At 38.8% G+C, this 25,868-nt stretch overlaps 1 protein-coding gene across 1 annotated transcript in view; it reads left to right on the top strand.

Annotated features, from left to right (window-relative positions):
* Positions 1-23,958, top strand: part of LOC109034410 (solute carrier family 7 member 14) — a 168,158-nt gene extending 144,200 nt beyond the window's left edge. The window contains 6 exon segments of the mRNA XM_072299442.1: positions 1,558-1,706; positions 4,698-4,831; positions 5,945-6,128; positions 8,471-8,709; positions 13,703-13,830; positions 15,786-23,958. Coding sequence (XP_072155543.1) covers positions 1,558-1,706; positions 4,698-4,831; positions 5,945-6,128; positions 8,471-8,709; positions 13,703-13,830; positions 15,786-16,072 — 1,121 coding nt within the window. The 3' untranslated portion in view covers positions 16,073-23,958.
* The last annotated feature ends 1,910 nt before the right edge of the window (positions 23,959-25,868 follow it).

Here is a 25,868-nt window from a genome sequence, read left to right as displayed (position 1 = left end):
AAACAGAATAACGTGCATACATAAAATTAATTATAAAAACGTTGATATTTAAGAACCCTAAATTGAGTAACTGATACCAAGCATGGGTGTGTTCCTCAAACATTTTAAGACAAAGAAACCTCCCAAAATTTCCGATTAAACCGGAGTTATTGCAGCTTAAAGTAGTTCAAAAGAACGTAGTTTTGAGAAAATACTGTTTGGAAATTTAATATGATGTGTTCCATTGTTCGAGGCACAAAATAATCGAATTTTTATGTAACTTATATTTAAGCTCTTATTTGACACGAAAATGAACTTTATCACTCTCAACTCGTTATGTAGGACTTTTAAGTGAAATTTCTAAACACCTGGTTGTTTTGCTTTTAAAAAGTAATAACTAAGAAAACAACCCGAATATCACTATCAATTTTCTTGGTGGTCACCGGTCACTATGAATTCTCAGTCATTTCACCAATTTTTACCAGAACTTTGACCTTGTTGGGTGTGGCAGTCAATAAAATGTTTCGTTTTTTTAAAGTGAAAGATTATATGAAGGGTTTGGTGGACAAGGCGCGTAGGTGCAATTTTTGAAAAAATTGAGATATTCGTGAACTCAACTAAAACTAGTTTGAAAGTATATTCCGTGAATAATTCCTAATTAAAGTCCAACTTTAAAGCATCAAAAAGTTAGTTTAAACTTCCTCTCTGCCATGAGGCTCCATGCAATTTTGAAACTTTAAACACGAATTTCTTGGAATAGCAAAAACTTCACTTATGCGCCTTGTCCTCCAAGCCCCTCTTATTTGCTGCCTATAGCAACCTCGCATATTGACTTGGGAACCCACAAATTAGCGTGCAGATCAGTGGCGTGGCGTGAATTGCGATATATCGATTGTTATGCCATTTAAACCTATGGTAAAGAATCGATTATTAAGGTGTTCGCTGCGAACACCCTGTTTATCGATCCTTTTCCATAGGTTTAAATGGCAGAACAATCGATACATCGCAATTCACGCCACGCCACTGGTGCAGATTGGCGCAAAGGGCTCTTGATATGAGCTCAAGGAATGTTCGCTTAGTTCCGGAGCAAGTCAACAAGTAGCACAGCAAGCCCATCTTCATATCCAGGAAACCCCGTTCTTCTCATCCGTCAGTTACTAGATCCTCGATAAGCCTTCTAACCATAGCTCAATAATCCTCTGATCTTCCTTCAATAAGCTTCTAATAAACCCAAAATCAAGCACCTGTCCGCTTAAAAATCCATCGGCTTATCTTGTTGTTATTTGTTATAAATAATAAACCAGCAAAGAATGTGAGCGCGTGCATCTAGAAATTTTCCCAGGGGAAGGCACTGAGCATCGTTTGATGCTTAAAGGTCAGTGTGATTTCTTGGGACATGTCTTGATAAATTTATAATTTGGTCAATTTTAAATTTTCTCCAAAAACTTGGGCTCATACGAATTTCGATATAGAATGTAGGAAAAAAAATTGCCTTGTTCTACACTGCTTGACGTGAAAACTTCTTGAAAAAGTTTGAACATGTTATGGTCTTAATTACTCTCGTTTTGCTTTCAACAGGTACTTTACTTGCATATACTTTAGTCTCAACATGTGTCCTCATCTTGAGGTATCAACCGCACACCACGAACCTCATGGACCTTTTACCAGAGTCTCTCAGGACGCCTCTGAACAGGTCGCCTTCGAAAGAAAATGTTGGCAACGGCCAGGTAAGCTTTACCAATTGAAAATAATTATCCGCGGCCGATAGATCTGGGTTTCATGCTATATTAATCTCTCTCTTTAACGAGAACGCAAGAGACCGGCGGATTTCTTCGCCATAAAGAGGTTCTCGTTTTATCAATTGTCGATTTAAAAAAGACAGACGAAATCCGACATAAATGACCCAATAGAATAAGGTACCATTGAAGGGTGCAAAATATCCACGATCCCTCGATCCTAAGATTGCACGTTCGCGGTGTGCACAGGTCGCCATGGTGTACATCCCGGTAGATCCGGCACCAAGAAAATACGAATTTTCAACTAGTTTAGCGCGCACCGTAGTGAACGCGCAATGCGTGAAGTATTCCGTCAGTCCTGTAGGCGCTGACGTGCGGTCAATGCCGACCGTGCGCCGTGCCGCGCTCGCCGTGCTGTGTTTGGCGCAATGCGTGAAGTATTTCCGCAGCCTTGTAGGCGCTAATCCACTTAACGCCGACCGTTCTATGTTTGGCGCGATTAGTTGACTCGTGGAATCAGCGTTTTTCAACTTGTTACCAAAATCAAGTTTTTACACACTCGGTATGGATTACTGTCATTTAAAATTATGAAGAAACAAAATTAAATAAAACATACATACCATAATTACACAAATTCCAACTGATTTTCATCTGTTTATTTACAAGCGGTTAACCTCCTGGAGCTGCACCGATATTTGTGAGCCGCTTGAAACTCGTGAACGACGGCAATAGTCATTGTTTACGCTCTTGAGAGGGCAAATTCCTAGGTATATGTATGAACCTGCGTTTAGACCCATGAGTCTGGTCTATATGGCCGCTCGCTACCGAGAGATTTCCTCCGTTGCCACGTTGGGATGAAAACACAAGTATTCAATAAAGCTCAATAGACCGCATGATTTTCTCGCTATTTACAGGTTCTTGTTATAACGATAGTGTGAACGGAGAAAGAAATTTAATTTATTTTAATTCTTCCGCGCATGATTACAATCGTTTTACAGCATTGAATTTTTGCTTTTTTGAAAATAATGCCCGCACGCCCCCCACATGGGTATCCTACCTAAGACTACTTAATATTCCATCAATGTATCTTGATTTTGGATTATAAATGAGAGAGAAACACTAAGAAGTGACCCGAATACTGTATGTAACAAAGTGGAGAAACGGTGCTTGATCCATACCATTCCGCGGAGAAATCAAAGCCAAGAAGTTCCAAAAATTATAATTACAGTCAAAATTGACTGTAATCATAATTTTTGGAACTTCTTGGCTGTGGTCAAAATTGACTGTAATTATAATTTTTGGAACTTCTTGGCTTTGATTTCCCCGCAAAATGGCGTGGACCCAGCACCATTTCTCCACTTTGGATCATATGTACACATGTTTTCGACGCCTTACGCTCCAGCCCCCCCCCCCCCCCAATGGTACCCTCGGCCCAGATCGCCGTGCCATCCCGCTGCAATTTTCGATCCTGGCTCGTGCGAATATCGGCTAATTTTACACTAAACAGGACTTAGGAATTGCTCCAATCTCCCGCTCGTTTTGTTGTCTTACGCTGTTCATCAATAACCAAAGACAAGCGCCCGTTCCCCGTTTGCTGGTAAATCATGCGATGCATGGATGAGCGAGGGGGAGAGGGGAATATTTCCTTCGCAAGGGAGACAACAGTAAGTGCATTTCAACTCGAGTCGCGGTCGGCACATATCCTTACGCGCCTCGAGGTTCATATCGAAATCCCCTCTGCTGTGTCCCATGGTCTGCGACCGAAAGCTTAACCGATACAGAGCTACGACTCAAATCAAGATAAATACGTCGCGTTCATTGTTTTAAATAATTAATTACGGCCGCTTCGTGCCATTCTGTGCTCCCGAGGCCGGGTCCTCTAATTCAATTTACCCCCGACCACCCCCGCCCCCACCCTCCGTCTCTCTTTCTCGATCCGCCTGGTGGCCCTTAAATGCTCTCGATTAGACCGGCCATGTTGCGCAAGAAAGGAGGAGCTCTATTCTGGAGTGGGCCGTGAAACGCTTTAGAGGGATTGCAAACTGAGGCTCATGTTCAAATTGAGTTACTGCTCTTTTCCGCAACATACCAGTGAAGGCGTCCTTGTGGGGGTGTCGCTGTCTGTGAGCCCAGGTACCGTAGCCTTTTCATTGTAAGTGGTGTGGGCGGAAATGGGAGTGAGGAGGGGAATATTTCTCCCTGAGGACTGACAATTTCAACATGTATTTAAAAACAGAAAATTGGGTGTATAACTCTATCGAGATTCTTGTGACTTTATAAAAAAATTTCTAGTTAAGAGAGGGGGGGGGAGAAAAATCCCCAGCACGAAGAGAGTTATCCTCCTTCAAAAAGAGGATGATTGTTAGGGAAATTTTAATAAGAAGTCCTCCTTTCCTCTCGTTGAAAATGAGACCCTCAAAATTCATCACTACTATGAGCTCTCTGACTCCCCAAGTTTTCAATTTTTTGTAAAAGCTAAACTTGGAGATTCGTTGGGCCGATTTTTATTATTCATGGGCGATTTTTCGGTTTAATTATAATATTTTGGCGAGTTTGTTGTTCTCTTCAAATTTTCAAATTAACACTGAGATTTTTCACCAGTACGAAGCGCCTCGAAGTGGTTCTCTAAGGGTGCGAGGCATCCGGAGGAAGGAGGGGGTAATATTGGTGGGGGGGGGGGGCATAGTCGTCCAAGTAGCTCATGGAAAAATTTTCGTTTGGGTCAAAAAGAACTTCCTGCAAAAATTTCATACACTGGAATCTTTGCTGTCTTAAATATATGAATTTTGACTTTTTTTAAGAGAATGCCAGCTGTCTATAGAGAAATCCAGTTGTGATTCTTGTCGATCCAAGCACAAACTTTCCTCTGTAAAAACAGCACTCTAAATTGAGACAAATAGCTGTGAAGGAAGTTGAAAATATGTGTGTGTCCAACTTACGGCATGAAATTGTACGAATTAATGCTTGTAAAATGTATTTCAGGCGGGAAAATATGGCACAACTCTGCCAGCAGATAATATGAAAACGAGTTACAGCGGTGTCATATCGCAGCAGCCTCCAGTCACAACCCTGAATAACCAGCAACATCGAGTGATGGTGCGCAAAGTTACAAGAAGGTAAGTTTCTAATCTATGACTAGATCTACACAAAATCGGTTTCCGCAATGGCATACAGATCGAGGATTCTAAATCACGAAGCTCTATTTAGTCAAAGTTTATAAACTTTTTCAACTTCCAATTTATAAACCCATAACCCAAGTGGTTATAATAATGCATCTTTGTCGGGACTGGCGCAGAAATCAAGGAAAATTATGTAACTTAGTAGAAGTAGGAACACTTTTTTTTTTAAATCAGGGAGGTAAAATGAAACAGTAAAAACTTCTAGCATTGAAGACACAATAATAAGATACGCCCTAACATCAACTTTCTACGTTCGACATTAACCGAGATGCGCTTTTAAAAATTTGATCCATGATGTCATCCACCACGGTAGGGACACCCTTGGTTCCTTCCACTTTTATTCATCCAAGTTTCATGTTGAGCAACCACTGCAAATGTGTGTCTCCCTGACTAATGAAAGCAAGGTGAAGGAAACCAAAGGTGTCATTGCCGCAGTAGATGACGCCATAAACCGAATTCCTCAACGCGCGATATCTTGGATAATATTAAACGTAGCAAATTGCTGTGTGGGCAGATCTTAATATTTTTAGTATAAATCTAAAAGACTCAAACATTCAAACACGATTCTGTGACCAGTGCAGCTGACTCATTATAACAGCACGCAATGTGCTTGGGGAAACTAATGGCATATAAGTTGATTTAAAATTGATCCAGAGATGGTGATGTTTTATTACAATATTATCACCTTCCGGCCAAAGTATCACAAGCGCCATGCAACGTTTCAAAATTTCCGTCACCATTTTAGGTTTTCACAGAGAAATTTTTGGTTGAATTTGTTTGAAAGTTTCATTGAATTTTATCGGTAGTAAAAAAAATCCAGTGAAATTTTTGGGCAGCTTCGTTGAACAATTTCTCTGTAAAAAATTAAAATTCCGGCGGAAATTTTGAAACGTTGCATGGCGCTTTTGATACTTCAGCCGGAAAATGACGATATGTTATCCAATTCATGCTTTGGACCCTTAAACTAGAAGCATGATAAAAATGTGATTTTCGGTATAACCAAGTCAACGATTATATGTAAGCTTTGGTATTATGTTTTTGATCCGGAAGTAGTTCGCCCGATTCGGACGACACGTATGCGGGGGAGGAATCTGAAGACCTCTCCATGCGCGACGACCAGTTCCTGGTTTCAGATAGAAACGAGAACAAGTTCTACGGATCCGTTCACGCGGGTTCAACCCAAGCCAGCGCGGGAATCAAACCTCGCTTCAGCTATATCAGTCATCGGCTTCAGGTAAACAAGATATATAGCCCATTAATTGAATGATAATACATTACCCGTTCAAAAGTGTCGTCAGGGCCGTTTTTGCCATGAGGCTGCATAGCAACGCACAGTGGACCGAGTCAATGGGAGTGGTTGGACAAAATTTGGAAACTTTAAAAGCTTAAAACTCCGCTCTTACGAAACTTTGAGGTTTTTAAAAGTGGCTCCATTGATTTCCTCGTGAAAGTTTCGGCTCGAGGCACCCCTTGAAATTTAAAATGTGACGAAATAAACATCAACATTTGCACAAAAAATTCATGCCCGACCTCCCTGATTGACGCAATCTACTATGCTTCGGTGAAACTCCTAAACCACGTTTCTCGGTTTGCCGCGTTGCAAACGTCCTTCCTGTTTTTATTTCTTATGTGGAAAAGTATTCAACGTTAATTCTTAAGAACTCCGGTTATTTGCCCTCTAGCTCTGTGCGAAGAAAATTCTGCGAAAACTTCGAGGAATGTTAATGATTTGCTCTTTTTCAAAAAAATAGAACGAGAGCGGAGATTTGGAAACACTGCAAATGAGATTCGTAGTTTTAAAGTTTCAACATCGATAGGCTGCTAGCCTTGGGGCATAACATTCGGACGAAAAATGTTTGAGCCTCTGGAACGTCTTCATAATTTGTTAAGTCTTCCGTCAATTCTTACTTTTCAAAACCAGGTTTTTATTCTCGCGTTAAACTGTTCCCAACTCGGCACCTCCAAATCGTTTGAAATCGTTTACTTTTTAAAGGTGAATTTTCAATTATTTTCTATTTACCCAACATCTTCCTCCTATTTGGGGGGGGGGGGGGTTTCTTGTTCATTTTTAATTTTACCCTTTTTAATGAGATCATATAAATGTACTTGAATGTAACATTAAAAGGATACTTCTTGCGTCTTCTCTCGGAAAAAATTTAAAATCGGAAATATTTTAAACTGTTCATGCCGCCTTACACGCACAAGATAAGTAATGAAAAAATTGCAACGTTGCAAAGTGAGTATGAATGTAATCTCACCGTCGGTTATGAGAAAATGCGCAACTGTGCACGCACTTAGTTGTAATCTCAGCGGGTAATCGTGATCTCATGCAGTTCTGCCATCAAGACGATGCGACCGTGCTGTGAGGCGCTCTCAGCAACTATTCCACCACGGAAGTATTGCACAGTATCATACGAAAATGAAGGCGCTTTGACGTTCGTAAATTGACTCGCATCGTATCGTTTACCACTGTGCATCTTGGCTCCTGTTCTATCGATTCTTGTGAAACTCGGTGTGAGGGAGTATTTTTTGACGGTAAACCGATTTTTTCAAGAAATTCAAAATTTCCACCAAAATTCCATAATCAAAGACAGCGGACGTAACCCAAAGTGCTACATTGGCTGCTTCAAAGGTATCTATCCTTGAAACCAAGATGTGTACTTATTTTCTGTTCAATTTCAAAATCAAATCACCCTCAGCTTATACAGACTTTTACAAACGGGACTCTTTTCAACACTGGTGCGTTTGAACTACTTGTTTTTAACTCTCTACCGCTGAATTTTACTCTAGGGTATAGTTAAATAATCCTTTCCATCGTGTTATTTTAAAGGTCTCGTAGTCCTCGTAAAACCTATCTTGATCACGATGCCTGTCACACCTCCACGATAGTAAAACAACGGCGTTTAGAAGTTAGTCAATCTGGATCTCAGATGATCAGAGTTTTGATAACTATGAGCAAAGAATATATAGAAGCGGGAAATTTGGAACTTCATGATCGAGATGTATCCTCTCCATTTTTGTCACATCGTCACCTCCGGCCAAATTATCACAAGCGACATGCGACATTTCAATTTTTCGCCGCCATTTTATTTTTTACAGCGAAATTATTGGTTGAATCTCTTTGAAAATTTCACCAAATTTTATCGGCGGTAGAAAGAAAATTCAGTGAGATTTTCGGACAGCTTTGTTGAACAAATTTCTCTGCACTGGAAAAAAAACACACATTGGATCTAGAGTCCAGACTCTTGAAAACATTGACAAGAAAAAATACTCTTGGTTCAATCGGATTTTTGCTCGAATCAAAACGAAATTCGCTTAAATTAAGAGGCTTGGCTCTTGATTTAAGCTAGATTTTGATTGAATCAAGAGTACTTTTTCTTGTCGATGTTTTTAAGAGTCTTTAGACTCTAGATCCAATGTGTTTTTTTCCAGTGTGTAAGAAAATAAATTGGCGGCGAAAATTTTGAACGTCGCATGGCGCTTATGATACTTTGGCCGGAGGGTGAGGATGTTTATCCTGCATTTTTGTAATATAGATTTGCACATGATTCATTGGAAGGGATTGGGGTTTTGCAGGCGGCGACGTACTTGTGCCCGGCGATCTTTCCATGGGTGGACACGGGCCCGGCTACCGAGGAGAGTGGCATGATGGTGATGAAGTACGTGTTGCTCCTATACATCCTCATTATCCTCTTCGATCTACTCATCGTTTGTGCCATGGACTCCATGGGGACTTTCCTCAAACTTGTACTCTACATCCTGTTCGCCTCCATCATAGCCGTTTTGGCTCTCATCTCGAGAAAACCGCAGAACAGGTGAGTTGAAACCTCTTTAGCCCCTGTGGCTCTCAGTAAAATCAACGCTAGATTCCATGTTTTGACAAATGCCACCAAGAACAGCCACTCTCTAAGGCGCGGCCAACTCCTATTTCTAAAGCTCCCCTCAGCTCTAAAAAGCAAATACAGGGACTCGAATTTTCTTAACGTTTTAAAAAAATTTTTTATTGCCAAATGTTTTTATAGTGAAGCAAAGTATTTAGCACAAGCCCTTTTTTGAAAAATCTGTATTCTCTTTTCCTTTCTTTTCTTTTTTTTCTTCTATCCTCACTAACCCTGACATATATTTTCTAGCTGTTGAAAAATGTGCATTTACAAATAAAAATATATTATTATTATTGTTGTTGTTACGTTGTGCTCTCAAATCGGAACGAGGGAAGGGGGGCATTCCAGCTATATGAAGGTCTAAAACTCGTAGACCAATCAGGGAGCAGAACAGTTGTCTGTTTTAAGAAGATACGAATGGTCATACTGTCCCTAAGAATGTACGTACTCTTTCCGGTTTCAGGACATTCCGTCAACGATTTTTTGTCCGCACACCTGTTTTGTCCAATAGTTTACGTCCACGCGTAAAATAAGCAACAGTGACTTGGTCCAAGTGTTATATTTTAGTCCGTATATAAAATTATATTGACATTATTGAAATGAGAAAATTGAGAGAGAGGGAGGAGTTGTTGCAGTAACTCGCTTTTTAAATGAAATGTTACTCTCTTCTTCTGATTTATCATTTTAAATGGGCATGGGTGAATACTTGTTTTATTTCTATCCTTAAAATTTCAGATATAAAAGTAACCTTATATAAACTTTTTTTAATGGAATATTACTTTATTTTAAAAACACTTACATTTTTAAAACGTGGCAAATATTCATAAAACCTTTGCCGAGCGATGGTATCGATATTAAAGTCAATAAAAAGTAGTTGTGTTGAAAGAAACTATAAAAAATGAATAACAGGAGAAATAAACCAAGAAGCACACAATTTTTGGTTTTAGCCAATTTGTACATCGATCTTTTAAGAGTCAAATACATCCTATTTTAAGCGTTTGGTTGGGCGTGCACCACAATGTAGCACAGTAAAAGCACAAAATATTAAAGAAATAATTCATAAGCTTTGGAAATCACTACCTTAATATTTACAAAACATACATTATATTTTCCTTTCATGAATATATATTTTTTTTTGTCATTTAAATGAGAGTAATTCATGCAAAAATCACGAGTTGAAAAACGCTGACCCCGCAAGTTTAAATATTAGGGTCTAACATAAAGCGGAGTGACGCGACGTGCTGCCAGCACGAGACGCGCACTGACGCCTACAAACCTAAGAGGATACTTCACGCATTGCGCAATGCGTAGAGTATCCCCTTAGGTTTGTAGGCGCCAATGCGCAATGCGTGCTGGCCGGCCACCCGCCGCGCCGCAGCGTGTCACCCACGGCGCTTCACTATTTCACAATAGAGGTGTTGTATAGTATCAAATACAATTGAAGGAGCCCCAACATATTAAGAATGACAGGCATCCATTAAGAGTAAGGAACTTACCTCGCAAAATAAATCGAGATAAAAGAGATAAAGAAACATTCTTGAGTATGCCGTCAAGAAGATTTTATTTTGAATCAAGAATAAAAAAGGTGAACAAAATCTGGTTTTTGCTTGCTGTAAGTGACTTTCTTTCTTAAAAAGGCATCTTTTTTTCGTTTAAAAAGCATTATTTTCTTAATTGGCTCATAAGGAAATCTTCTAGGCGGTAAATTTGAGGATATTTTGCTTTAAATCAGGTCACTTTTTCCTCTAATTGAGTTAAAAAATCATGCTAAACGTTATTAGATACAAAGTAAGTCAAGTCAAGTCAAGTAGTAAGTAGTAGTAGTAGTAGTAAGTCAAGTAATACAAGTTATTCAATAGCCAACGAGGTGGTAAGTTAAATGGTGAAGTCGCGAAAATAAGGGTTGCAAAGAGATCTTTGGTTTTATGTCCGAGAGGCTAATATTTTTGCACATTTTCGCAACGCCAATGAAACGACTTCGATGAGAGCAGCAAACGTCTGGTCCGAGAAAAAATGCAGGTGCCTGTACCCCAACCTCCTCTCTTATCGTGACATATCGCGGAAAAATATGCATGTTTTCATCGTAGCTTTTTCACGGTGGCGGTGCGGTGTAACGACTCCACCAAAGATGAATAATTTTTCCCTCGCTCAGTGTTGCCGCTTCTTACATGTTCGAAAATGTGTTTTCTCATGAACAATACTATGAAACAAACTAATTTACCCGTAATGACGCAACATAGCTTCGGGTTGCGATGAAACAAAATATGATCCCTGCAGGTCATAGAAACGATGCAAATCTCATTTACCATTCACCGTTATTCCTGCGGCCTTTTGAACTACAGCACGTATGATCAGAATATTTCATCGCAAAGTTGTTTGAAAGCACCCGCAAAAAGGAGCTTTCGTGGGGTCGAAATTTTCAGTTTAGCTTTTTTTGTGGAGTTTTGAGAAAAATTGGATTTTGAGATTTCGACGAAAAACTTTCCAATGTCCTAAGGTGTTAAACGAAAGTTCTTTACTTCATTTTCGTGTCAATCGAGGGCGTTGAATTGTAATATAATCCGGGATCCTCCGTATCTGATCGTAGTAAATTAGGATTCAAAAGAACACGTTTTTAACCTGTTTATTGGCCTGTCAAGTTCAAATCGGAAAAACATTCGATTCGGTTGGATATTTCTTAACGTTGAATAAAAAATAACCGCAATTCAGCTTTCGCAAACGACTCACTTTGAGCGAAATCATTTACTTATTATTCAAACCTTTTAAAAAGGCACATTTGCCTAGTTCCATTGTTAGTTCCACTGTATTAGCAGAAATTTAAACAAGAAAAAAATAAAAAAAAAGTATACAAAGTAAGTACACATTCTCGCAGTTCCACAATTGTCAGTGCAGACGTTCTTTCACTTTTTCTTAAAAATTAAATTATCACTTTCATTTTCTCAATTAAGCCTTCTTTTTTGCGCCATCTTTGTTTGACTGCGCACTCGCCAAAACGGCTGCAGCATATTTGATCAAGGATGAGACCGGAGCTAAGAAGGGAACTCACCTTACATCAATTTAAGTTGGCTAAGTTAGTGGTGAGCTGGCGATGGCTCACAACAAAATGCAATTTAAACTTAGATGCACGCGAGCTTTCTCCAGCAGGTTGCCAAATGGCCCTTAAAATTTCTTGATCCCTGAGAAACCCATCGGGCGAAAACAAAGTTTGGATCTGAAACTATGGCGTGTTGGCTTTTAATGCGTTTTGTTCTCTCGCATTGTTGCTTTTCGCTTCTGCGCTGGGTCTCTGCCGTTCCTAAATTACTCGGCTTTTTCATTAAGGTTTAGAACATTCTGCCAAATTGTTTACACATGTCCTTGCTCTACTTCACCCGAGTCCTTTGCTCCTATTTTAGTTTCGCAAAATTCGTTGATTGCGCTACCCTGCTACGAAAGTATGTGCAAAGGACTGGATGACAGTTTCGCACAGTGTGTATCACTGTATCATTTTAAAATTTGACATTTATTTTCGAATTGGATCGATTTTTCAACGAACTAATTTTCAGTCTAATAATTTATAAAACTGATAAATTTAAGATTTAGGTCAAATGTTTAAAACTCTCGTAAATATCGAGACAAACATATGGAAATCCAAACGCCTCTGATATATCAATTTCAGTAAATTTAAGGGCGTTTCATCGTGTGATGGATGTTTCACGAATATTTTCAAGTTTATAATGGTACTATGACAACATTTTGATAGTATTTTTTTTTTAGTTTGGTTGCTCTTTTTCAGCTGTGTTTGGTGCACAATGAAAAAAATTAACCAACATCTTGCATGAATATAGCGAGTAGAACAGAGAGAAGCACATCCTGTAGGTTAAGTTTTTCTTTCGGTTGAATTGACCAAATCTTTTGGTTTAATTAACTGAATTTTGTGGTTCAAAGCTCCAACCCCGTTTAAAGTAGACACGGGCGGCCTTAGGCTCGAACCCGGATCTTGTTGTAGATGTGATTTTAATCCAATGCTCTATCTGTTTGCAATGCGTGACCGGAATATAGAATCGAGAAAAACTTTATAATACTAGGTCAGGAGGACAGCTGCGCAGTCCTGAGATGTCATGGAATGATTTAAAGGTTTCGGTTGGTTTAACACAAAATTCAGTCGTCAGTGTCACTTTTCCGTATGTCCTTACTTTTTCCCCTAACCAAACTATGCATTATACTAGGGTTTTTCCATAAGCGCAAAATGTAACGCAATGCCTTATGGAAAGAGACATTGACTTGTTTTATCAGTACGGTAATTTGATACAACTATTACAGCACCGGTGTCCGCAAAATTGCCAGGCGGTCAAAATGAAGGAGCCTCGCAGGCTCTGAGATTATAGGGCTATGATGTGTGCCTGATTCGGATACTCAAGTAACCTATCTCCCTCGTCCATCTCAAGGTAGATTTACACAGGTATGGAAAAGTTGAAAATTTCCCATGAGCCTCAGTACGTGTCACATGACCTCGTGACGTAGGTTAAGGGGCCCGTTTTTTAATTAAATTACAATCAAATTAACATTCAAACGTTTGTGCGTTTAAACGCTAAAATTAATATTGTATAACCAAAATTGTGCAAAAAATCCACAAAATTTTGACAAACGATAAACCGAACATAATAAATCAAAATAATCAAAACATACAAAATGGCTGACGTTAAGGGGCCGCTGGAGAGCCAATCAGAGGCCAGTTGTTTAGTTCTGTCCATACCTGTGTAAATCTACCTTGCGTCCATCTCACCACATCATAAATGACGACTGAAGTACCACCTCGTCCTCCTAAATTTGCATACTTTACATTGTGCGGTCGAATACCATTCGATCTATGCTTTGCCTCCAATCATCGTCCCATCAATGCGCTTCACAACACGGCTCATGGAACTGTTTGATGTTTGCTTCACAGGAAAGCGCTACTCTTCATGACTCCATGCGTCCCTTTTGTTCCTGGGATTGCAGTGGCGGTCAACATATACCTCATCTTCAAACTCTCCGTTCTGACTCTTGTTCGATTCACGGTCTGGATGACGATAGGTAAGATTTCACCACCGTTTCACCAGAATTACTTCAAAGCATCGCTCGTCTGGAGAAACGTCTTTCTTAAATCAAAATATTGTATACGTATACTCTCACATTTGAATTTAATGGGCACTGGAAAAAAACCACATTGGATCTAGAGTCCAGACTCTTGAAAACATTGACGAGAAAAATACTCTTGATTCAATCGGATTTTTGCTTGAATCAAAACGAAATCCGCTTAAATTATGAGGCTTGGTTATTGATTTAAGCTAGATTCTGATTGAATCAAGAGTACTTTTTCTTGTCGATGTTTTCAGGAGTCTGGACTCTAGATCCAATGTGTTTTTTTCCAGTGGGAGTGGACAGGGAGGGAAGATAAAATTAATCATTGTAACCTCTTAAAACTTGATTCTTTTAGATGGACAGCAACCGTCATCCTACTATCCTGACGGCCGTTGAGCTACATGTTGAACAGTGTACCAAACGAGTTTATCAAACTTCGTAAAGTTTTACGAACGAATTGCATATTATGTAGCTTAACGGTCGACCTTACAAAGTATTACGAGGGGGCAGGGTTAAGGTTTCAAGCCAAGATTTCTAAATTTGAAAGAAGGTAACATTTTTTCAGCCATTTTTAAGGCTTTTCTGTTGTTTCCTGCAGCTGGGAGGAGGGGAGGGTCGGTCTTACGCAGTACAAAAGAGAAAAAGGGGCGAAAAGTTGTCTCATCGGTGCCTTACATTACAAGAGGCGGAGGAAAGTCAATAAGTCAACGGAAATGTCTTACATAATGCTTGAATGGCCTTCCCAAGTAGCAAAAATTGCGATAAGTTGCGATTTGATCGGATAATTTATCGCAATTTTATCGGCGTTGATTTATTGCAAAATGAACGGATAAAAAATTGCGACAAATTGCGATTTCATCCCGAAAATTTTCAATCAAATCGCGATTTCGTCGACGGCGATTTATCGCTAAAAAGGATCGTGACAAATTGAGATAAAATTTCAATTTTATCGAACACGATTTTTTAGAGATAAAATTGCGACAAGATTGAGGATAATTGCTCAGATTTTGGTGATCCTAGCGATGTCATCGCCAATAAATCGTAAAAAAATTACCTACAACTTACTTTCAAACTACTCCGATTGATTACTCTACTGAAACTGATACTGAACTTCCCGATGATTTTTCCGTTAAAAAAAAGCTGTTTGGGTTGTATATCGACGGTGTAAGTCGGCAATCACATAACTCGGTTTGCGACGTCGCAGACTTCCTGTCATTCTTCATTTTTTAAACAAAAAACTTCTCAACGGCAATTCTGTAAAGCTGCCGTGATTTTTCTTCTCTGTGCGGAGAAAATTCGGCATAAACTTCAAGAAATGATGTCAATATGTTCTCCTTTAAAAAAATAACATAGGGACGGAGATTTTTAGACACCGCTAACGAGATATGTGACTGCGGACTTACGCCGACGATATTAGAGTCCCTTTATACCCAGAGTTAAGACAACTCGATTATCAGCTGACTGGCAGCCGGCCTTGGCTGGCCATGGAGGCCGAAACGAGTGCACCCAAACGAACGATATTGAGGGATAAGGATCAGGAATCCTGCGATGTCTGTCACACAGAAACAACAACATCAACAAATTGATCAATTAAAAAGAAAATGAGATTGGTTTGTGAATAATTTCTTAATCTATTTTCATTTTGGACCGATGGAAATAACAATTTACTCTTGAAAAACCACAATTAGGTAATATTTTCATTATTCTTGTTCACATTCGAGGTACCGCCATCTTGGTGCACTCGTTTCGGCCTCCATGAGCGAGAACCAATCAGAATTGGATTTTTTTTTTAGGCCACTTTCAGCCCAACCAAAAGTGAGTTGTCTTAACTCTGGGTATAAAGGGTCTCTAGGCGATATGGGTTATACCTGTATTCTGCTCTGATAAATAATGATCTCATATTACAGGCTTTGGCGTGTACTTCTACTACGGCATAAAGCACAGCTCCCTGGAGCACGAACCGGACGATGAAGACGGGCTCAGAGGGGCGGAAGGCGGTCAGCAGAATATCGAAATGAAGCCGCCTCTGAGCAAGGCGACGAGCCCCGCCCGACAACCGGTTTCGGCGCCCCACAAGCAGGAGGTGAAACCTGAGCCGCCCGCCAGGCCGCCCACCTCCAGGGCGCCACCGCTCAGCCAACGATCCGAGAGCCTTTTCGTCCCACCCACGGAATTCCCGACGTGGGACGACTAAAGCTCTTCACGCACTTCTCGCAATTAAGCTCAGGATACACATTTCGTTGGGGGCTGGCAAGAGAGCGTTGCCCCCACCCCTCCCTGAGAGATACATCTTCACAAAGAGCCTCCTAAAAAGTTGCCCCTTTTTTCCGGAAACACTATAGATATATTCGTTAAATCGTCGCTTGGCTCATAAAAGGGCGTAACTACAATTGGAAGTATTTCTATCAAACGGAACTAAGCGCCATAGGGGGAGGAAGGGAGAGGGGAGCTTGGATTGGGAGTGTTGCGGAACGCGATGTTAGCTCGTCCTATACTCGCAATGCTTTTACATGGCGCTTAGTTCCGTTTGACAGAACGCGCTATCCGGCATTCTGAAATCCTCAAAAGGAACTCAATTTGGCGCTTAGTTCCGTTTGACAGAAATACGTCCAATTTGAGGTGAGCCCAAGAAAGCATCGAGTTATTTGGACAATAGGGTTCGTCGTCAAGTGTTGTCACGCCTTTATGTCAGGAAGGTGACGAATGTGGGTGGATTGAAACCCAGTAATGATGAAAGACTCTTTTGCGATTCTTAGCTTGAGCTCAAAGCTGGTAATGGTGACATCCCTGGTCCAAACTTGCAACTTTAGCACATACGTAGGCAACTCTTGGACTCGCAAACAGTGAAAATTTACAATGTTGTAGCACCAAAAATAGCTTTAAACTCGAGCCAAAACTTTCCCAGAGGTCTCATTACAGGTTTTTTCTACAGCCGCATGCCGATAAAATTTTCAGGCTCTCGCAGTAAAAAGGCATACAAAAGAACCTTTCTTTGAATTATCATCCTTTTGTTTACTTTACGTAACTTACTGTTGGTTCGGCCTAGTATAAATCACTCAGAAAGTATTTTAAACACCTAAGATTAAAAAAAATTGTGATGAGAATTTTTTGTGAAAACTCGGCAGAGAATACGATCCCCCCTTTTTTGGGGGACAGTTTACTCAAACTTTAGGCGACTCTCGAGCATCGGAAAGGCAGATAAATTGCTGAAAAATCACCCAGGACTCTTTTCCTCTTGGAAACTTGCAGATGGTTCACGTTGTCTCATAATACTCGTGCAAGAGATAAATTATTTTCAGCCTGAAAATCTTTTCTCTTCGAAGATAGAATGGAGATTCGGCAGGAGGTCAAACTAACACTTGAAGCCGACCTAAACACCACTGGGAACCCGTGTATTTTATCATGAAAATCTTCATCTAATAAGCGAGATTCAGCCGATAATTCATTCATTCCGTCTAATCCTGACTAGAGTCCCTTTATACTGAGAGTCAAGACAATGCGAATCCATTTCTGATTGGTCAACCGGATTTTAGGCCTTCACAGTGTCAGAAACGGGAATAAAGATTACATTTTCACCGATTGCAAAGATTAAAATCTGGAATGGACCGAGGAATTTCGGGTTCGACAAGGAACAAACGGAATGAGAGAAGGAACGGAGAAAGGAATTTAAAAATGAGCCGATCAAAGATTACGAAAAACGTTCAATTTGTGTAATCTTTATTCCCGTTTGTGACTCCATGAGGGGTGTTGTCTTGACTCTCAGTATAAAGGGACTCTAATCCTGACGTGTGCGACGTCAGAAACAAAATACATTCGATAAAATTGAGACGAGGGTCTCCCGCAGGCTTGAGACTTTTTGGAGGATGAAAAAGAAGAAATCAGACTCTTTAATTTTTTCTCTTTCAGATTATCTTCACATTATGAGTGAAGTGTGAATACTAATACTGTTATTATACATGATAGATTTCAATATCTGCATAAAACTTTTTTTAATTAAGAATTTTCCCCTTTGTTTGTACAGTGTAGGTACACATAAGAAGGTGGAAAGTTGTAACTTGATTACTGAAATGTATCATTTTATTACGGCAAATTTTTTGCAGTTGTAAAAAAATATTGTTTATTTTTTAATTTAATTGGGTTAATTGCAGCCTATGTCTTATTGGATGACTCTTTTGCTTACCTGAGATGACACCGGCAACTACTTCTTTCACTTGTAGCCAAGTTCCCTCCTTTTCCCATTGAGTACCTATATCGGACACTTGCTGCGGTTTCATTTAATATTCATGTGAAAGTTCTCATATTTTTAAGTGTCTTTTTTTCTTTTTCTGTTTACTTTGTTCATTTCTCCTATGCATTTGCGCTGATTTAAAAGGTGCGTAAATGTTTAAGTGATATTAATTATATTCAACAGTATTTATATGAACTAAAGTGTGATCTAACTTGTTTAAGCATAAAATAATTATTAATTATTGTACAAACATGTTCTTTTTGCACGGTAAGCATCCTACAGATTAGGATCTCTAAATGTTACCTTGTGATATTGCTTTCATGCACATTTTAGAGTCAAACTATTTACAACGTTTCAGTATCGTAGATATTGGTACAGTTCAATCTCTTCAGATATTGTGTTCCCTGTGCCGCACAAAGCGGGCAATTGTAAGTAATTAATTGATTTTGACTCCATACTTAAGTTCTAACTTTTTTAATACACACACATATATTATACAATTCGTGTGGAATGCACGTCTTGAAAAGCGAAAGATATTGATGCTTGTCAGGCAATGACATACGCCGTACTATAACTGCAATGTAGGTACCTTCGGATGACTGCACCACAGAATACATATTGCTATTAAAAACCTATAACATGACTTTGTCTACAGTCGTTTCTGCCCAGCTACTTTACACATATTTACGTGTGAACTCCCACGGGTAAAGAGACCTTAGTATCTAAAAGTATTGAGCTATTACTACCATCCTATTTTGAGGAACACTGTCACGACCAAATGGGCTGCTAGAAGTCTAAATCGTCGTATTATAGTAACAGGGCCAGATTTACCTATACTTGCCGCCTATGGGCCGCCTGTATTTTGCCACCCCCTTCTCATTCGTTTTGAAACATCAATAAAAACCATCAAGTGAACGTGCCGGAGGGGGAGGGGTGCATAAGAGGCGTTTACCTGCGCGTGTTGGATACATTTCAAAAGATGCAAAATTTCACGGAACTTGACGCGAAAGTTAAGTTCCGTAAACCTATCTCTATGTGGACAAGGTCCTCCATTTATAAGAAATGAACCAACAAATTATGAAAGAACAAACATAAATGTGGTTAGATAATTTTAACTTCCGCCGCTGCGCCGCGTTGATCGCACTGTGTTTGGCGCAATGCGTGAAGTATTCCTGCAGTCTTGTAGGCGCTATGCGTTTCACGCCAACCGCTCCTGACCACACTGTGTTTGATGCGATGTGTGAAGTATTCATGCAGTCTTGTAGGCGGTAATATGTGTTACATGCCAACCGCGCCGCGCCGAGGGCTTGTCCTTTTCATCTCAAGTCCTCGTCATCATTCTTCTCTGCGCTGAGCACCGGGCCAAATTGCGTGTTTAGTGATCTCTTAACTCGACTAATTAAATATACTGTCTCTTTTATCACCGAAAAACGACAAAATTAGAAATTACTATACTCTCAGGAAAAAGAGATTTTATCTCCTTTTCTTTTTGATAATTTTTTTTTTCTGAATCCGATTTTTTTTTATACCTACATTTAAAAAAATTGCAAAATTTGCCGCCATGGGCCGCGGCCCATGTGGCCACCCCCTTAATCTGGCCCTGCATAGTAAACTAGCAACCAACCCGTGCTTCGCACGGTGATAAACCGTCATTAATGAAATTACGTCATTATTGGAAGGAGAAACCAAATTCTTTTTCATCATCTTCTCTCATATTGCATCTTATGTAAAGCGGTGATTTGAAAACATCAATTTTGCTAACGAGAGTCCGAAAATGCTTTCCTTAATGTGGTGTTTCAAAATTTACGCGTTTTTTTTCTGGGTCAAAAAAAATCAAGCATCATTACTATCTGACGTTTTTTCAAAAAGACATTTTCGCAAAGAGGAGAAAAGTCAGAAGAGACTTTGAGGAAAAATATAAATTCAAGTTTCTTTTAAATGAATAATTTATGTTAAGACACCTGCAACGTCGCATTACGAAGCACGCTTTTTTGAACTTTCACCAACTATTTGGAGTCAATATTCGTACCTCATCAACGAACGACTGTAATAGTCGTTGATCTTAAACTACGAGCATTTCTGTAAATATAGAAGTAAGTTTATCGTTTATTTTTTTTTTTTTTTTCATTTTGTTCATTCCCGTCACTAATTCTTGTTGAATCTGTAAATATTTGTAATTACCTGGTTAATAAAATTATGTATCCTAAGATGAGATAATTTTCTGCATTAGTTTATCGCAGTAATGTGGCTATGTATAAAATAATAGATTGAAGTGATGTTCCTTTTAAGCTGATGGGATTTATTTTTATGCTTAAAATGTTTATTTCAATGAATAATGAAAGAGTATGGCGCTTTTTGAGAGAACTTGAGTTAGGTTTAAGTCGATACGTAGTATGAATATTGGTCTATTTGCCTCAGAATTTGTTGGGCAAAATCATCTACAAGAGGGACTCATTTCATTGAAACTATTTTCCACCATCGCTGTGAGATCCAGATTAGCGACGGAAAAATCAGACTTTAATCTGTCACCTTCCGTCCCTGATTGAAGCTACTTTATCGTGTAAAAATCTCAACCAAATTATTCCCCGTTGAAAATCAATTTGAATTGGGTTTCACTATCATTCGCATATTCGTAATGCAACAATGAACAAGGCGACGGTTTTTTATATGAAAATGAACGATGCTAAAAGGAGTCTACAATCACTTTGCGGGCTTCTGGTTTTTTATTAATGAAAACATATACTGAAATACACAGAGCAAATTACATCTATAAGCGATGATCAGGAAAATATATTGTAGTGCATAGTGCTCTAAAATAAGCACGTTAATTTAATTAAATCTCTCATGCACCTCGGAAATATTTTGCCTTATTTTTTGTAGTTTCTGCTGATTTCTATGTAATATAACTCAGATACTTTATTTTGAGTTTTCAGACGTACATACCTTCTTTTTAGATTCTTGATCTCAGTAGAGTGAGTAACATTATAAATACGACTGAACCGTAAAAAGAAACATATCCATCAGCTTAAATCTTGTACCTAATTCAGTGTTAAATTAAGGTTGTAACGGTGAATCCACTGTGCCCCCCCCCCCCCCTCACCAAAATTTTTTTAAGTCTCAGACAAATAAATAAATCGTAAAATGACACTGACTGAACAACTAGTGATTCTCTCATCAATTAAATCTCTCATATCATCTCTCATCAATTAAATTTCTGCCGTGCCCTATCGAATAGCTGTAAGAGAGAGGAAGCATTGTCTATTCCGTGAATTATATCGATTTCATTATTGTGAGAGACCTTCCTCCGTGCTAATGAATATGATCCGTAATATATAAAATCTCTAATCCTGCAGATTTTTAATTTTTTTTCATAGTTATGTCTGAAGATTTACCGGGTTGATCTCCATTATAACTCGGCTATTAGCGAGTAATAATCGCCAGATAAGTTTTTTTTTTTTTTTTTTTCATCGTTTTAAGGGCGCGAAAAGTCCGAGGTTGGGCTACAAGTGGTGTGGGAGCGGTCCCTTTGTAACGTAAATGTACGACTTTTTCTTCATATGATTGCACTGTAATTTGATACTTTGCCTACATCCTGCAGCACAGTAGGGCGCTTCACCACTGTGAGCTCAACAAAATAGAGCGCCTTCAATTTTTTCTACATGCAACTCCTTCATCCGAAGAGCAGGAATAGTGGTATCTATGCGCCTTCACAAATGTGACCATCTCGCGCTCTCCACGCATTTCCCACATGAAGATGCTTAACTGTGCTCTGTCGAAAGGCTCTCCTCTATCCTTAAGGTTTTTACTAGAAGTATAGAGCGTCGCGCTGAAGAAAAAAACAAGTCAGATTTTTTAGGATGTGCACAATAAACGAAATTATCCCTTCGTATCATATAGTTTTCAAGATTTTCGAGATGAAGAGAGGAAAAACCCTCCAAAGTCTAAACATGAGATTATATTTGCACGAAATCGGCTGATGCCTCTCTCATACATGCATATGGCTAAAGTCGAAAGATGTGTATCTGAAAATACCAAAACTTAATTTAAAATTTTGCATGAAACATCGACGATTTAAGTGTTTGACTGAGACTGACAACCATCAACTTCAGTGAAGCGCAACCTAAAAAACACAGTGCACTAGATTAGGGGTGTTGCCTGGATTACGTGATTTGTTAGTATACTTATTTGAAAATTTTTATAAGTTATCGGGTCGGTTATGACTTTCGTAACCGTCTTTTGACTGACTTTGAAGTGATCAATTCAAATTTTTATAAGCTATTTTAAAACCCAGCTGCTGCTTTAACTTAGCAATAAAAATAATCGCAACATTCTCCTCTAGATATCTATCTTGTGTGATTTGTGTTTTTTGTGCCGCATTAGGACGATTTTTGTTTTTAAAATTGTACGTTGTTGCATAGCCTCTCTTATAAACCGAGAGAAAATCTTAGAAACTCTTCATTAAAAAGATTGTTTTCTATCCTTAAGCCGATTGATTTTTTATCAAGAGCGTTTTCTAACTGAACATTTAAAGGTAAGAAGGAGCCTTGGAAAGAAAGAGAATGAAAGCTACACTGTTGCATTTCACGTTTAATTTTTGAGCTGAACTAGAGAAGATCAAAGACCAAAGCTCCACATTTGCTGAGTTTACGCTGACACCGCTTTTCCAACTGTATACTTACTTCACAAAATATAAAGAATAATGATTCCAGCTTCATACCTATTCTATATGAGAATCAGAACTTCTCTGGTGTACCTATTTAGAAAACGCCATTGCTTGACTCCTCTCTTTAATTTAGTCAAATGAACGTCGTTTTAGATCATTTATTTTATCAGGGGGCATATTGTGCATTTTCAGCTAATGTGCATCCCTAACGATAGCTACATGAAAAATAACTTTTAATGACATTAAACTACTGTAAGATTCAACCAAAATACAAACTGTCTGATACCATTGCCCTAGCCATGCAAGCTAAGTTACAAATAGATTCTGCATTCTACGTATGATGTGTGACATGGTGGCAGGTTTATCGTTAACAGCTTGAGAAAGATACATTGAAATGGCGTTTTTCTCTCGTTGCTGGAGTACCTTGTGCAAACTTACATGTTACAGACTTAATCACTTGAAAAAACATCTACTGGACTAATATCAAATTTCGGGCCATCAGCCACCACCAGTCCACGAGAATTTTTCTGGGTCATATCGATGGCTCAAGTTGGAAAATGCGTACCTCCGATTGTCGAATCACCACTCGTGTTTTATTTTATATCAAGATATGTTAATTTCTCTTGTTTTCTTCGAGTTTTTATCACTCACTCAAAAATACCCACTGAAAATTCTGATAAGATTTGTTGGATGGTTTTACTCCGAAAAAATGAAGCATAATTTTTAGAGATTGTGCGGTAAATACAATAGGAATACGCATTTTTCAACTTTTGCCATCGATATTTTACTTATTTATTCCTACCTGTATCCCCGTATAAAGGTTACAAAATAATGATGAATTTCACTTCTCCTGCTTTCACCAGCAGTCGGATTTCAATAGACAAAACCAGCTGCAGTATTATACAATTTAACTCGTATGCTGTATTATTTGAAGCGTTTCCGTTTCAAAAATGGGTGAAGTAATTTCACCCAAGATATATTATTATATACTGTGAATACTCATTGAGAAAGCGTTTTGTATTGTTCCTTAATTTAAGTTGAGCAAATACTGAAATTGAATGATTGTTTGTTTTCTTTTTTTTAAATGTTGCATCTATCAATATTTATTATAACTTGTTATTTACTAATATGGACAGAGTGTGACAGGAAAATGAGTCAGACCCTCCATTATAAACGATTCAAAATTTGATTGTTACTTGTTTGTCTTCATTTTCTCCCCTACCTCCTGCTCATATCCTCCTAAGGATTTACAGTTTATATAAGGGTACATAAAAATAAAAAAATTAATACATGTATTAAACTACACCGATGTTTACTTATCTGCCTTTGAAATCAAAGACAAATCGAGCTGTTCCAATATATCGATGACCAAAGTACGAAAACACGTATCTCCAGTGCGGCGTTTCAGAATTTCCGCTCCTATTTGATATTTTAAAAAGATACAAGCGAACTTCATATGTATACAAAAGAATCTGCTGACCGGGAAGAAAAATAAAGGAGGTTTCCACGAAATCACGTTGACCTGTTTTCAAAAAAGAAGAAGGAAAAAAAAAAAAAAAAAAAAAAAAAAAAAAAAAAAACTATGACAAGAAGTCTGCAACGTCGTTAACGGATCAGATAGTGGTTCCGCACTTTAGTCGCGCAGAAGTTGAAGTAGAGAAAGATTGAGTGAAGGAGAGAAATTCCTCGGTGGGTTCGTGCCACTAGTAACCAGCATATTTTTATGCGCTTGTCTACTTTTCTACTTTAGTGTTTAATCCTCCAAACATGTGCTTGTGCACATTCAGAAAGCGCCAGTGCTGAAAGATTATAATGAGGCATGTTTTTTCATGAAAGTTGTACATTTCACAGTTTTAACACGACTACAAATCGTCGCTTCTCTGACGTAAAGGCGTATCTACATTTTCACATGAGCCCCGGAAAGTATAAAGTTATACAGAGAACAGGGCTCACGTGAAAATCGAGACACGCCTTTACGTCAGAGGATCAACGAAATGTTAAAATCCTTCTCACAAAGGTGAAATTGGACTGCATTTTGCAATTTGGAACTATAAATTCTGGCTCTTCTGGAAAAACACTTATGTGCATGGGGAAACTAATGGCAAATACGTTGTTTTTAAACCGGGCTAGAATTTATAATTCCAAATTTCAAAATGTAGTCCAATGGGCCTGTTGCAAACTTTTGCTAGAGCAAAACTAAGAGTTGTTTCTTACAGATAATGCCTCAAAAATCACGATGAGCGCATCGGCAAAGTCTGAAATGCACTCATAATTTCACAATCTGCGTAAGAAATTTGCGGTTTTTTGAGCTTCCCGCTTCAAAAACGATACTACGGTACAGGTGAACATTTTGTTGCAGGAGTCGTTCCATTGGTGGCAATACTCATCATGGCCGACGCCAGTCCGCCAAAACACGTGTGATGGGACGAGATAACACCTGAACAGGATTAAACCAGATAACAATCGGCGTGTTTACGTTCATATTTTCCTCGCCCGCCTTAATTGACCTTGAACTCTCCTCGAATTACGCGAGGAACTGCGCAAGCGTCGGCCATGATGAATATTGCCGACGATGGAGCGACTCCTCTAACAAAATGTTCACCTGTGCAGTAGTATCGTTTTTGAAGCGGGAAGCTCAAAATAACGCAAATTTCTTACGCAGATTGTGAATTTATAAGTGCATTTCAGACTTTGCCGATGCGCTCATCGTGATTTTTGAGGCATTATCTATAGGAAACAACTCCTCATTCTGCTCTAGCAAAAGTTTGCAACAGGCCCATTCGTCGTTTCCCTTATCGTCCAGCTCAAATTTCTTACTACCCAAACAACAAACAACCATAGTCCATTTGAGTCAAACTGCATGATGAAATAAATTGTAACTTTACTTTAGAATCAGTTCCCTAGTAGCAATGGCTTTTAAAAAAAGTTCTACAAAAAGTTATCCAAAAGAATGTAAAAAACTTGTAAATTTTAAGAGTTCGTAAATTTAAGTAAAAAACTCTTAAAATACTCGTTTTAGGAAACCCTTTTGGGGAATTCTTTTAAGTGAAAAAAATAGTATTATTTTAATGAAAAGGAAACGTAAAATTCACGTGAAAA

The sequence above is a fragment of the Bemisia tabaci genome, chromosome 4, assembly GCF_918797505.1.
Source record: "Bemisia tabaci chromosome 4, PGI_BMITA_v3".
NCBI classification, from domain to species: domain Eukaryota; kingdom Metazoa; phylum Arthropoda; class Insecta; order Hemiptera; family Aleyrodidae; genus Bemisia; species Bemisia tabaci.
This window is presented reverse-complemented; position numbering and strand designations above follow the sequence as displayed.